Source organism: Hermetia illucens, chromosome 3 (genome assembly GCF_905115235.1).
Source record: "Hermetia illucens chromosome 3, iHerIll2.2.curated.20191125, whole genome shotgun sequence".
Taxonomy (NCBI): Eukaryota; Metazoa; Arthropoda; class Insecta; order Diptera; family Stratiomyidae; genus Hermetia; species Hermetia illucens.
The window spans coordinates 148282564-148297227 of record NC_051851.1 but is presented as its reverse complement, the minus strand read 5'-3'; the positions used below and the strand labels follow the sequence as shown (position 1 = coordinate 148297227).

The 14664-nt window shown below is 41.4% G+C and overlaps 1 protein-coding gene across 2 annotated transcripts; it reads right to left on the bottom strand.

Annotated features, from left to right (window-relative positions):
• Positions 1-5923: 5923 nt before the first annotated feature.
• On the bottom strand, positions 5924-13979 carry LOC119652383 (mitochondrial fission 1 protein). 2 transcript variants are annotated; one of them, XM_038056483.1, is made up of 5 exons: positions 13807-13979; positions 7665-7778; positions 7430-7600; positions 7137-7249; positions 5924-6357 (listed from the first exon to the last, which is right to left on the bottom strand). In XM_038056483.1, the coding sequence occupies exons 1-5, from the start codon at positions 13849-13851 to the stop codon at positions 6348-6350; spliced, it is 453 nt and encodes a 150-aa protein (XP_037912411.1). In that variant the 5' UTR covers positions 13852-13979; the 3' UTR covers positions 5924-6347. The 2 variants fall into 2 exon arrangements, with proteins under 2 accessions (XP_037912411.1, XP_037912410.1); XM_038056482.1 differs by lacking the exon at positions 5924-6357 and adding an exon at positions 6650-7073.
• Between the last annotated feature and the right edge of the window lie 685 nt (positions 13980-14664).

Genomic DNA, 14664 nt, shown 5'->3' with positions numbered 1-14664 from the left:
AGGTGGCGACGTATGCCGACAACTGGGTTAGGAAAAATGTGCTTCTGGGCTCCATCCAACCAAAACGGAGCTGATGTTATTCACCACCGGAACAAGGACACCCGAATTCGACCTCCGGCTAATAAATGAAAAAAAAGACTATTTTTTTCCTCCAATGTAAAGTATCCGGGTGTAATCCCGGATCCCAAATTAATTTGGAGACGGAACATAGAATTGATGGTTAAAGAAGCCAACGTCAATGGGAATGTATATGGTTACCAATCACAACTCACTGAGACAGTCTACGCGCTTTCGTTGGCGATTTGTACAATGTCTTTCAGCTGCCTCTAAGACTTCCCGACAAACTTGCATTCAGCTGTTCTGCCTCATGTGCTTTTGAGGAGACACGCTCGTCAGCTATGTTCGGCTAGTTAGTGAATCGCATTGCAGGGCGTTGCTGACAGTGGAATTGCTACCCTTCCATAATTTGTGACCTAACCGCTGCCACTTCCGCGTTCTCACCAGCGTGTCCACTGGTAACTAGTTTGTGCGATAAAGAGGCTACCCATTTGACTAGGATGCCTTTCTAATACGACGCAAGCAAGTGTTGAGAAGTCCTAGAGTTTTCGAGTAACGGTAACATCAAAAGAACATTAGGGCGGAACAGCCTCAACTTGATGTTAATATGGAGATAACTGCATTGCCATATTTTGGATTAAGCCGTTAAGGCACATCTAGTGCTGTTAATATGTCGAGCAGTATAAGGTCCGGTGCCATCGTCGACAGAAACTACGTGTGCCATCATATGTCGCTCTGATAATAACTTTGTTTCTTCGGAATGCCTGTTCACGCTGTCAAAAGTTTTCTCGAAATCGATAAGGAGCAGGTGAAGCGAAGATCTAAACTCCGCGCATTATACCAAAGTCCTCCGTAGGATATTGATGTGGAAATCAGCCTGTTCTCTGTCGATCAAGCTTTCGAGGCGTGCTTTGATACGTTCCAAGATTTTTCCAGGGGACACGCAGATACTCTTCCAAATGTAACACACAAAACGTGTCCCCTTGTTTAGAATATTGTCGATCATCTCTTCTTCCAATCTCTGAGAAACGTCTCGGATTCCTAGAATTTCTGTAAAAGTGAAAGTAATGGATCTGCAACTGACAAATCAAAGGGGACATAGAAGCACGCCTTGGCGAACATCTAAAGAAAACAGAGTTGACGAAAAAACGGTGCGACAGTCTTCAGATTAAAAGTAGCGGAACATACCAGTCTAAATAACCATATCGTTTCCAGGGAAAACGTAGGACTGATGAAGCACGTAAGAAATGTATGAAAGTTATACGTAGAAATTTATGGAACCTCCAAAGATCAAGGCATCGGATACTCCTGGCGTTTGAAATTGATCATGATACGCACTCGTAAAGACAATTATAACATCCATTCCATTGGCGAGCAGCCGAGAGAGATGAGGATTCAGTTAACCCTCCCTCTATATCTAGGAAAGTGAATATAAATAAATCTTCCCCCATTTAAAACCCAAGCACTGATGACAACGAAAAATATGTAATCGCTGAAACATGGATATTGTTGAACAATTTTATTTATCTGTGATCCCTGATGACTAGCAACAACAGTAGAATAAAAGGATAATAAAAGAACAATTCCGGACATAGGAAAACGAAATTAATTGTTTCTGTCCTATGATATGGGAGTTAGACGTTGACTATGGACTAGCCGGAACGAAGATAGTAAACGTCTTTGAGTGACAAGTTCTCAAGCACATATTGAATCAACTGGAAGAGGTGGGTTCATCATCTGCCCATATTATTATTTTGTGGACTTGTATACAACCACCTTTATATTGCTTCAGAAACCACGATAGGCAAACGAATTAAAACTTATTTAAAAACTGAGGGTTCCTAAATAGTTTTTAAGAAGAAGATAACAAATAGAATAAGGATCGCCTGGGATGTTAGCATCCCAGCTAACTCTTGGAGAAGACAGACGTATGGACAATCATGACGAATGGAGAGGAATCTTTTAAGGAGGTGTGCTCCAAAATCAGTCTTTAACCCAACAGAAAAAAAGTACTAAATATTTCGCAGTATAACATGGTGCCGTATTAAAACTTAGGCAATTTTGTTTCACACAAAACCTTAAAAAGGGCTGAGGAGAAGTAGATTCTTCATGAATCATCATCAACGGCGCAACAACCGGTATCCGGTCTAGGCCTGCCTTAATAAGGAACTCCAGACATCCCGGTTTTGCGCCGAGGTCCACCAATTCGATATCCATAAAAGCTGTCTGGCGTCCTGACCTACGCCATCGCTCCATCTCAAGCAGGGTCTGCCTGGTCTTCTTTTTATACCATAGATATTGCCCTTATAGACTTTCCGGGCTGGATCATCCTCATCCGGATTAAGTGACCCGCCCACCGCAACCTATTGAGGCGGATTTTATCCACAACCTGACGCTCATGTTATCGCTCATAGATTTCGTCATTATGTAGGCTTCTTCCTGAATGGAATGTTAATATTTCGTTCGAATGTCAACTATTCTCGTTAATTATGATGGCTGCATCTTATTTGTATTGCGTAAGATACAGTAAATTCGCGCGAAATTGATAAGTTTGAACTGCTATAATTTTGTCACTAATAGCCGGATTTCCATGAAACAAGCGTATGCGCAATAGTGACCTCTACGCTGGGGCACTGGGGGGTTTTTGAGTCAATTTCCAATTATCCTAGTTTGCGAACCGTAGAAATATATTCTAAGTCGTGAAAATTTTAAAGAATTTCGTTGGTTCGATTTTGAGCTATGGTGGCACCCGATTTTCAACATGCAATTTCGAGGAAAACGCATTTAAAAATTAGAATATGATTATTAACCATAAAATCTTAATTAACCATTAATCTGCTATGCCTACTCCATAAATCTTCGGTTCCTTCAAAAAATACATGTTGAACATTTAGAGTGAGTGACTCACTTTTGCTACTCAGTCCATTGATGTGAGTCGACTCATTAGAAAAGAGGCGAATCGACTTAGAAGAGGCGACGACCTCAAACCGCCTCAAAAGAGTGGACGGTATTGAATCGCCGCAATTGATGCGACAGTACATTGGCACAATGAGCACGCTACACATCCAACTCAACAAGATGCGAGTCGACTAAATTGGTGAGGCGATATTGGATGGCTTGTTAATGCGGTGGATATATTTCTGCTTTGCAAATGTAACCAATTAAGTGGTTCGTTCCTCAAATAAATATTGCATTTCACGTAAATTTGATGTCCTAGGCGGTATTCAATCGCCGCAAAAAATCTCTAGGCAAATTCGCTCGAATTTTATAGTCTTTGGAGTATGGAATTGGATCGAGTGATTGTATGTGGGTAGAATTGGGAAATATTATCCGGGGAATTAGGAATGCGCTTCTTGAGTTTATGGTGTGATTTATAAGTAAGTGTTGACTTAAGGAGCCTGTTTATTGTGGCAGAGATAGGAATGTGTTAAGTTGTATTATATATAACCCCAGCACACCCAGACTTTTGTATATTTTTTTAAAGAATAAAAACCAGGAACAAGAAATCTCAATATATTAAGCAAACTGTTTATTCTGAAATTAATTTAGATGTGTTTTATTTTTCTAAGCTGGTTTTTAAGTTTTCGACATGAAATTTTCCTCATAAACGAAGTGGAAATAATGCTGACTCTTTTGAGTCGGCTCAGCGAAGTGAGTCGAAATAAGTCGACTCACTGAAAAGAGTCATATTTCCCACCCCTATCCATGACTATGGATCACTATGCAATCACGTTATTGAAGAGGGTACAATATCATCTGATTGGTGAGAAACCAAAACCTTCTCAAGAAAGGGAGTCCAACAGAATGGTCAAATTCCGCATACGGCGCGTCGAAAGATTCCATACGAGGCTATAGGACACAAACAAGTCTCTGTAAAGATAACCTAGGTAACCCCGACGATACCAACAAAATATGGATGGAATACTTTAAGAAGCTGCTCAATCGAGTGGAAGCACCAGCGAGAAGTACAGCTTTGACGAACCCGGAAGTTATAAACAACACACCAGTCGAACCTCCTTCTACTGAAAAGGTGAAAGCAGCCCTGCGCAACCAAAACCGGAACAAGGGCCCGGGATTCGATGGCATTCCAGCTGAATTGCAGAGGGGAGGAAACTGCCTGGACAATCTCCTCCATAAACTTATTTTAAAAATTTGGATAATGATGAGTTATACCAGCTCAATGACGACCCAGCAGCATCGGTGGTGGTAAAACTACGAAAATTGCAGTGGCTCGGTCACGCAGAATGTATGGGCGACAAGCGAATACCTAACAGGCTACTCAATGGCGCGCCCGAAGGACGCCGCCCAGTGGGAAGGCCACGCAAACGGTGGGAGGAATCAGTAGACGCAGCCAGTAAAAAGCTGCTGAAATTTTTAACTGGAGAAGAACGTTATCACAAACATATTTGACCCCAGTCGCGAAAAAAGTCGAAACGATTCTATGATGAATGAAAGCTAGCAACGGAAAAGACTTATGAATCAATGCCCGATGATGATGGCGATGAGGCATTATATTTCCCATGCATAAAATAGGGGATATCACGCAGAGGTATTATGTTGTATGTAGGTATTATTAGTCCCGTCTATAAGATATTCTCCGCTCTCAGATCAGATTTTCTTTTCTCTCTGTGGCAAGCGATGAAAAACTGTCGGAATATGGCCATCAGTTGCACCATCTTTTCATCGACTTCAAGGTCGCCTATGCTAGCATTTAGGGTAAAATTGTACGCAGCTATGAAGACACGCAAACTTGAGGTTCACATTATTGGAAGCTACACATCAAAAACGAAATGAACAACAACAAATAGTACTGAGATTTCATTGCCGACGTCCCGCAAAAAAACATTTTTTAAATGGAAGAACGCAGAAGGAACGCTTTTTATGGGTAAAGGACCGCAAAAATTGGGCACTGGAACAGTGACAAACTGTAATATGCTCCGATGAATCCCAATTTAATATTTTTGGGTCGGATGGGATCCACCACGTATGAAGAAGATCAAGGTAGCGATTCAGTGTGGAGTGTATCCAGACCACAGTAGGCCAGCTGGTAAGCAGGATGATCTGGGGTTGCTTTTAGTTTTATGATGTGAAAGGACTTTCATTAGTTGATGGAAGTGTCAATGGTCCAGCCTATAAACGAATTCTGGAGGAGCAACTGATACCTTATATTTAAGAGCAATATCAGTAGTCAACTGAGGTCATCTTTCAGGACGATTCTGTGCCCTGTCACAGTAAAGCAGCTGTCTTGGCTCGGGATCAGCCCGAATTTAAACCCCATAGACTCCTTGTGGGCACTAATGATGAAAAAGGCTGCTGAACGCAAGCCGAAAAGCCAACATGAGCTGGATTTAATCCTCTTAAGAACGTGCAATAACGAAATTGACCTGCAGATTCTGCAGAATCTCATTTCATCAACGCCAGCGAGGATTAGAGCCGTAATTAAGGCAAAAGGAGGTGCAATGAAATTCTAATTAAGCATTTATGAATTTCTTGTTTAGTTATTAAATAAACAAAAAAAAAATTATTGTGATGAAACATAACCGAATTTACCTATTTTTCGTAAACTAATTTTCAATAAAAGTCCCTCCTGAAAAATGTTACATAACGACGGCCCGAAGTTAAAACTATTTGGCTTAAAAAGGAAAGCTCATGCTCATAGAGCCTGAAAATGTATGCCAGGCCCTATCATATTAACTGTAGGACAGAGTGGTGGCTCGGGGCATGTTTCTTATGCTACGAAACTAAAAATTCAACTCAACGATTTGATACTCAACTAGAAATGTCCCAAATAAGACTTTCATAAAAAATCCTAAATGAGCCATTTGAACGTCATTGAAGAGTCAAATAATTGCGAGAGAGAGAAAAGTAGGTTTCATATGTAATTTATTTTCTACTTTGGTAATTACAAAAATATGCAAAATTTTACTTTTATCAGGAAGGTTATTGGCGGCTCGAGGATGGAATTTAACTCAGTGAATGACTATATCAACCTCTTTTATCTCGGAGCTAATTCGAATCCTGAACCATTTCAATCTCCAAAATTATCCCATGAGCCGCAAAAAAAGAACTTCTTAAAATATTATATATTCGAGTCCTTGATGTGGTTTTCGTCTGCAGTCATGGAATTATCGCTGTAGTCGAGTAACAGACTGCAATGTATGCTTGATTTTGCATTCAGTAATCACATATTCGAACGATCACTTAAAAAGTTTTCATTATTCGTCTAAAGTCTATCAGTAACATTGGCTATCAGGTATGTCGGTGGTAACAGTTCCGATAACTGCTTAATCTTATACAATCCTGTAATGAAAACAGACAAGATTAAAGGGACAATCAACATTAACGTGCGACTACTGGACGGAAACAATATTTGAGCAGAAAAATGTTTTAGAAGGAAGGGAGGACCATAGTTTGTTCAGAGCACATAGCGACTGCCAAAAATGCGTTTCAATTCATGCTTGCTACTTCTCATCTCCACTGTCAAAACGTATACAGAACCGAAGCGAACACTAGTGATAATCGAAAGGAGCCGTGATAATAAATTATCATTGCAGCATTCCACGAAGGGTGACCGAATAGAAATAATAAACTCTGCATTTCCAAATCTGTTTTTATGTATTTCTCTTATATATTCTCATATTCAAATGATATCTTTTCGAGTTTTTTTCGTTTCCTTCATTTTACATACTCGGGTCTTTATAAAATTGGCATATAAAAATAATTGTTTTCTAAAACTATGCAAAATATGATTCTGAACTCTCTAAAGTAATATTTGAATGTGGATTTTGCTTAAATATCACAATTAAACAAGAAAAAACTCAAAGTATTTTTTTCTAGATTAAGACTTTCCCCTCAATATTTTGGTTTCATAGTACTTTAACAATGAGATGTAGACAATAAAACAGGAAGCAAGAAAAACAGGAAGCGCTTCGTCTCACATAGGACGAAAATTATGACAGAAAAAAAGAGTGAGTGTGCAAAGATATAGACACTAATCTTTGTTAGCTGTCTTTCGACTAGAAAAAAATATTTTCTCGTTAATAACAAATGATCAGTTGAAATTTTATAAGGTTATCTACTTTTTTGCGAGCGCTATTCCTAAACCGATAAGACCGCCAAGTGCCAAAGCTGCCCCTCCAGCCACTGCTATGCCTTTCAAGCTTTCTTTTTCCAGTTTGTCTTTCACGTATTGCTGTAAAATGCGAAATAAAGGGTTACATAAATTGCAGAAGTTCAGCTTAACTGATTTTCGTATTTAACTGAGAAATAGATGAAAGCAAAATAAGATTGCTACGCCGGATACTAAAACTTGACCATTGCATCATTGAATACCCCGATCAATTCTAAAAAATCCAGAAAGTCTTCCACTTACCTCTAATGATATAACTTGTTGATTATTTGGTTCTATTTGTAGAAAAGCTTTGCAAAACTTCATGGCTAAGGAATATTGTTTAATTCGTGCATTGCCAATGGCAAGATAGTAGATGTAGTCGCGTTTTCCGTCAGCATCTCGTGTCATTAAATCCTCCAGCAATAGAATTCCCTAGTGAAGGAGGAGGAAGAGGGAATTGACATTCTTAATGAGGAAACAATAATATCTGATTTACCTTTTGTATATCGGGCGCATAACTACTTCTCACTAGACACCAAGCATACTCAAATTGTGTTCTGTGTGATACCGACTGTTGATCCAATTCCTGATGGTACTTCTTTTCGAATTTCTGGTTGGAAAGGAGAATATTTTCAGGTTATTTGTAGAAATGTTATGGATTTAAATTTAATTCATATAAAAACGGCAGGCATAATAAATGAATCGAAAATTAGTATTTATGTAACCAGATATGACAAGATTAGTGCTTCTAGTCACTTGTCACTTGTTTTGTCAGTACCAATTACATGTCCAATTTTTCCGTAATGGATGCAACCCCATATCCTTTATCGCAAGGCGGCGTTCATTGTCTGAATGAACCACACTATGGTGGTTCCAGCAAGGAACGAGACGCATAATTTAATAATCTCGGCTGCCGCAAATCAAAATGGAGCGTCACACGCCACTCTTCCTGGTTTTAACTAGGCCAGGGGTATTCTCTTGAGTGCAACTCGTAAGATGGTTGCAGTCATCTCTGGAAGGCGTCAATCGTTATTGGGATTTGCGTGCAAGAGTTGAGATCCCTGGACACATCCAACTCTTTTTTGCGTGATTGGTGGCGGTTTCAGCGTCCGTGATTGGCTGTCAACGTGTGACAGGATTTGCCATCAAGAATGGTCGTCTTGAGTCATTATAGCGGCTTTCAGCGACTGCAAGTGGTACGCGGTTTTCCGATGGCGTTTAAAACCGAGGAGTTTGTCGAGCTCCAAAAAAAAAAGATTTCGACATGCACTCCCCAAACCGAAACAGATGGTCTCGGCACAAGACTGTGTTTCGCAGGTATTGCCTCAGGCCACCCCCGTGAACCTATCGATGATTGTGAAGCAATACCTGAAACCGCCCGAGTCTCACAAAGGATTGTCTGGAAGCACTTGGTGAACCGCGGTAATACGCCTAGCTCTTTCCTCACACGTTTTGTAGTCTTGCAATCTGGCATACAATGGGTAACCCGGGCTTCTGATTTCAAAGCAACACTGTGAACGGCCTGCCTTCAAGGGAATCCGAAGTATCTGTTATAATTGCAATTTTCGCGACTAATAATTCACGATCATAAGTGCTGCAGTTCCATTGAATGGGGTTTACCTGCTTGGGAAAGAAACATGAAGACTGCCAGATTTAGTTCACCTTTTGGTGGAGGGCAGCATCTATGGTGATGTCAGAGGGAGGGAATGCTGGAAGTGTAGCTTGTAGCAGGTGTTGTTTGGGGGTTTCAAATGCATTCGGCCTAGACAAGCAAGCCTTCAAGATCGATTAACGGTGGCGGTCTTGCGCAAAAAATGGTGATAGAAGTTTAAAATGCCCAAGAACCTTATCAAATTCTTAACTGTTTTCGGAAGTGGGAAGTTCGAAATCGCTTTCATTATGACTGGGTCCGGTTGGATGCCTCCCTGTTTCATAGAGTGAATGTTTGCACCGCATTGCAAAGTCCAAAAGTCATCCCAGTGAACTCGAAGAGTCTGAAAGATTCCCGGAATGTCTTCAGGACCTTAAATAAGCCAACGGACAAGAAAACACGACAGTCTGCGATAGAGTGCGCAAAGGCATGGATGAGTGGAATGTTGGTATTGGCCTGAAATCGTCTGGGCACTTAGAGGTCTGTAATCACAATAATGTCTTCATTCGTCCTAGTATTTAGGGACCACATGAGGTGACGAAGATTAACAACTGTTTAGAAAAGATAGGGGGAGCCAGTAGTGTTGATGTTGTGTTGACCATAACGGACTCAGAGGGACTACGATCAGCAATGATATTCCGGTCTTTTTGAAGAAATGCACGAATATATGAGTATTGGGCGCGCAGGTTGAGATTCTTCCTGATGAACTAACGGACGTCATGAAATCAGTGGATCTATTGTGCAAATCGACTAGCCATCCATACTGGCACGGGAAATCAGCGCTAAAATGGGAGTGCGCAATAATGTAGCGTCAAGCTCGTCGAAGTCCTAGATTCATGTCTACCGTGTAGATCGACGAGGAATTTGCTGTCGCGAATTTGAACGATTATGGCGTTATTTTCTAATCCTGGAATGCGGGGAGGATCGAAACTTCAGCTCTTGTATCGACAAGATAGTGACTCAAGGGGTCGTAAATTGGCAGACGATACCAGCATGCCCCGAGAGTCCTGACGACTTTCTAACCCTTTTCGGGAGGCAGATCTATAACTACCTCCCGAACGAAAAGCACCGACTACCACTGATAATTTCGAAACTGTGGCTACTAGCGCTGTTACCGTCTGTAGCAGCTGAGTTGAGGCTTGACGTATCACGAGACGCCTCAACAACAACGGATCGCGTGGGAACCCTGGGATTTTGGTTGAGGTGGCGGCCAAAAACAACCTCGAACCCGTACATGCCAAGGTGGCCTGTGTGCTCTCCGGCTTGCAGACACAAATATTCATTCCTTTTAGTTTCCTTTTACTAGCGGGAAATACCTTGAGTATATAGTCAGCCAAAAAATTAAATCTGCTGTTATCGGCTTTGAAAACATAAACGAACGGCTATACACTCTGCGCTTGCGAGACAAATTTAGAAATATAAGCCTAATTAACGTTCACGCCCCTGCAGAGGAGACTGCATAGTCGAAGAAGGATACTATCTACGAGGCAGTAGAACGAACCCTCGAAGCCGGTCCAAGATATGATATCAAAATCATGCTTGGGGATTTTAACAGCCAAGTAGGGACGGAGCCCGTATTCAGTCGATACGTTGGTTCCCATAGCTTACATCAAAATACAAATGATAACGGACTACTGATTATCCAATTAGCCTCTCCAGACGGGACCACTCTCAACCAAATTGACCACGTGTTGATCAAACGCCGCCATCTCTTAGCCTTGATGAATGTCAGAACAGAGAGGGGGGCCAATATAGGCTCAGATCACTATCTCGTTGGCATGGCACTCCGAACTCAAGTAACAATACTACCCAGAATTGCCTCTGAAAATCAGGTGAGAGTTAAAACTGAAGCCATCCACAACACCTATAAGAGGGAAATGGATGCCGCAAATAGTCGCAGTAAACAGATCTTTACAACCACCTGAAGAACGTTATCATAAATACGGTCACAAATATACTTGGCCCCAGCCGCAAAAAGAGTCGGAACGGCTGGTTTGACGATGAATGCAAGCTAGCAACGAAACGGAAGAATGCTGCATACCGAATAATGTTGCATTCTCAAAAAACGCGGGCACGCGTGGAGACTTATCACGAACTCCGGCGAGCGGAGAAGCGACTTCACAGACGGAAAAAGGAAGCCTGGGAGAACCAACAGGTCTGTGAACTCGAAAAGTACAGGGAGCAACCGCACCAGGCGCGGAAGTTTTACCTACAAGTCAGTAGGATGAAGCTTTATATACCTCGATGCTCATCCTGCCGAAACAAAGAGGGAAATCTGATTTGCGACAGAATGGGCATATTGAAGCGATGGGTTGAATACTTTGACGAACTACTGAACAACCAGAACATCGGCGTATTGGAGGTCCCGCCAACTGAAGACGACGGACAAACATTGCCACCACCAAGTATAGAAGAAACAGTTCGTGTAATTCATCGGCTTGAAAATCATAAGTCACCAGGAGCCGATGGAATTACAGCCGAATTAGGTAAATATGGAGGCGACCAGTTACACCAAGTGGTTCATCAACTTGTGATCAAGATGTGGGACAGCAAATTTATGCCTGACGACTGGCAAAGAGGCATTATCTGTCTCATACATAAAAAGGGAGATATTACACAGTGCAGGATTATAGAGGTATCACGTTGCTGAGTAACATCTATAAGATATTCTACGCTATCTTCCTAGGTCGGATAGGTCCATACGCCTAGAACATCATTGGCCCATACCAAAGAGGCTTCATTCCAGGCAAATCAGCAACAGATCGGATTTTCTCTCTGCGGCAAGCGATGGAAAAACTGTTGAAATATGGACATCAGTTCTACTATCTTTTCATCGACTTTTAAGCCGCCTATGATAACATAGCCAGAGTAAAACTGTACACGACCATGAGAAAATTCGGTATCCTAACGAAATTGATAGCACTGACTAGGCTGACCCTGACCAATGTGCGAAACCAGATAAAAGCAGCAGGATCACTCTCAAGACCATTCGACATCAACAACGGTCTACGACAGGGGGATGCCCTATCATGCATTCTCTTTAAACTGGCGCTCGAGAAAGTGAACCGTGATGCTGAGGAAATGCGAGGGGTACGATCCTCTTTGAGTCCACCCAACTATTGGCCTATGCTGGCGATATCGATATCATGGGAAGAACCACCCGAGACATACAAACTGCCTTCATCCAGTTCGAGCAGGTGGCGCGAGATCTTGGGCTGCACATCAATGAAGGCAAGACAAAATATATGATGGCAATGTCAGCACCAAAAACCAACATCAAATCGCACTGGTCAAACGGGAAGAATAAAGATAGGAGAATACAACTTTGAGACCCTATCTAGGCTCGAAAATCACAACCAATAACAGCTATGACGATGAAATCCGCGCACGGTTGTTGGCAGCCAACAGAGCCTATTTCAGCTTACAAAAACTGTTCCGCTCGAAGCGTCTCACCATAGGGTCAAAGCTCTTACTGTACAAGACAATGATCTTGCCAGTCCTCATGTATTCCTCGGAGACTTGGGTTGTTAGCAATTCCGAACTCTCCGGATACGTTCGCGAGAAGGATTTTTGGCCCCCTACATGAAGATGGACGATTCCGTAGCCTACATAACGAAGAAATGTATGAACGATACCATGCCCGTCTGGTTGTGGATAAAATCCGGCTGAATAGGTTAATCCGTATGGATGAGGATGATTCAGACCGGAAAGTCTGTAAGGGCAATATCTATGGTAGAAAAAGAAGACGAGGCAGACCCTGCCTAAGATGGAGCGATGGCGTAGGTCAGGACGCCAGACAGCTTTTAGGGATATCGAATTGGTGGACCTCGGCGCAAAACCGAGATGTCTGGAGTTCCTTATTAAGGCAAGCCTAGACCGAATACCGGTTGTTGCGCAGTTGATGATGATGATATTGGGCAACTCCAGCGCAATACACACAACAGAGAACTTGCGCAAATTTTAAACCTCCACAAATCTTTGACCAAACCAAACACATTTACAAGTGCGCTAGTATTTTCTGAGCAAGCATGCGAATTCCCCTCGACTTGCACAAAAAAAAACCACCGATCGGATCGCTGCAACCCTACACAACCAAGCCAAACACCCTATCCACACGTTTGCAATTGCGAGGGTTTGGTGAGGTTTGACAAATGGTGGATCTGGCATAAGATTGTTCTATTGTATGCAAAATGCCAGATCACGAAAACAATTCTGGCTAAATCTGGGAACCCAGAGTTGGTCGCAGTGAATTAGCCAACTGTTCCGATTTGGAAAATGCAATGGCCAAACATAGAAACGCAAAGTATAATTTTGCACACTAAAAATTAACATACTTGTCAGTAGTATTAGGGGATTCCCCGAGAAGTGCAGATAATATCCACGATTCATCTGTCGTGCCTACACTACTTGCCACACGCAGCTACTTCCGCATATGTGGACAAATATACAAATGTATGTTAGGTGCTATTACTCCGTGTAATAATTCGTTCTCGCTATCATCATAACAATTTCGCCACTCGGTTTTGTTCTTCGCCAATTGGGAAAAAAACTGTTGCGATCCCAATAGAAACAAATTCTTATCACATGCACGTTATTTATGAGCATGTCTCGCCGCCTTATCGATTTTCCCATTCCGATCAACTGTGCATTTCCCAATTTTCCACAACTTGAAATTATTCATGCCGAACTTTCGTGTGGCTGCCCCGACTGACCCTTTCGATTCCCCACAGTACTTCGCACGATGACAATACCGGGGATACATCTGGCGTGATATTTAACGAACGACGACACTTTACTGCGATCATATTGAAAAAGAACGAACAAATGAATCACAACTCATTAATTTCCTCGATGATGTCTATTATTGCGTCACACATGAAAAACTTGACAAAAAACTTGGGATCTTCATGGAAGACGACGCAGGAGGAGCAAAGTACGAACTACCGTTTTAATTGTCTCAATTTTTAGCTATTGTCAATCTACTTACCTCTAAATCCTGCTGGGGGACAACTTCGCTGAGTAGCTCCTCCATAATTTGTATAAGCTAATTGCTGATGCACTTTTGTCTCGGAAAATCTCAAGCAAAACAATTCAAATCGCGAATAATAATGCGTTGCCCGCAAGCTGATGATCGCTGTCAAAGTCACTTTACGCTTCAAAGCAACAGTGAATGAATCGTTACGTGGATTGGGATTGGAATTGTGGAGAGTTTTACAACTCAAATGGGAAAAACAGTCTATGCCGTAAAACAGATTGTTGACGGCAACAAATGCTTACTATACATCGATTTTGCAAGGCCGATTTGCAATTTTTCAAATTAATTTTCAAACTAACTTCAAATTTTTCCAAGTCAATTTCCGAATTTTCAAGCGTTAATAAACCGATCTGAAAATATAATGTCCCAATAGGGACTGATAAGTGCCTAAAAGTAATAGCAACACCACAATTTAAATTTCTTAATACTTGGGAAGTTCTCTTTGTTGTCAGTGGACATGAATGAGGTTTTGCAGGAAACGATGGAATTATTTGCAGTCGCAAGTACACGATTTGATATCATGAAAAAGTGGCAGATTGAGGGGATTAAATTTTTTCCTAGACCGAATACCATCGACAATTAAAACAAAACAAAATCGAAAATTGACTTGAAAAAATTTGGAGTTAGATTGGAAATTTCTGAAATTGGTTTGAAAAATTCTGAATTGGTTTTGGAAATTCAGAATCAGTATCAGACAAGTATGGACATATTATCCAATTTTGCAAACTTCCTAGTTCCGTTCAACGCTTTTCGGGATCTGAATCTAAGCATTGACAAATTAATTATTTACTTTTCCTTTAATTTAACAAA

Bases quoted from the DNA above. Each gene is read 5' to 3' on its own strand.
- LOC119652383 (XM_038056482.1), bottom strand. From the start codon at position 13,851: ATGGAGGAGCTACTCAGCGAAGTTGTCCCCCAGCAGGATTTAGAG. The intron at 7,601-7,664 runs GTAAATCAGATA...CTCCTTCACTAG, and splicing joins ATGCGCCCGATATACAAAAG to GGAATTCTATTGCTGGAGGA. The intron at 7,074-7,136 runs GTAGATAACCTT...ATTTTTTTCTAG, and splicing joins GGAATAGCGCTCGCAAAAAA to TCGAAAGACAGCTAACAAAG.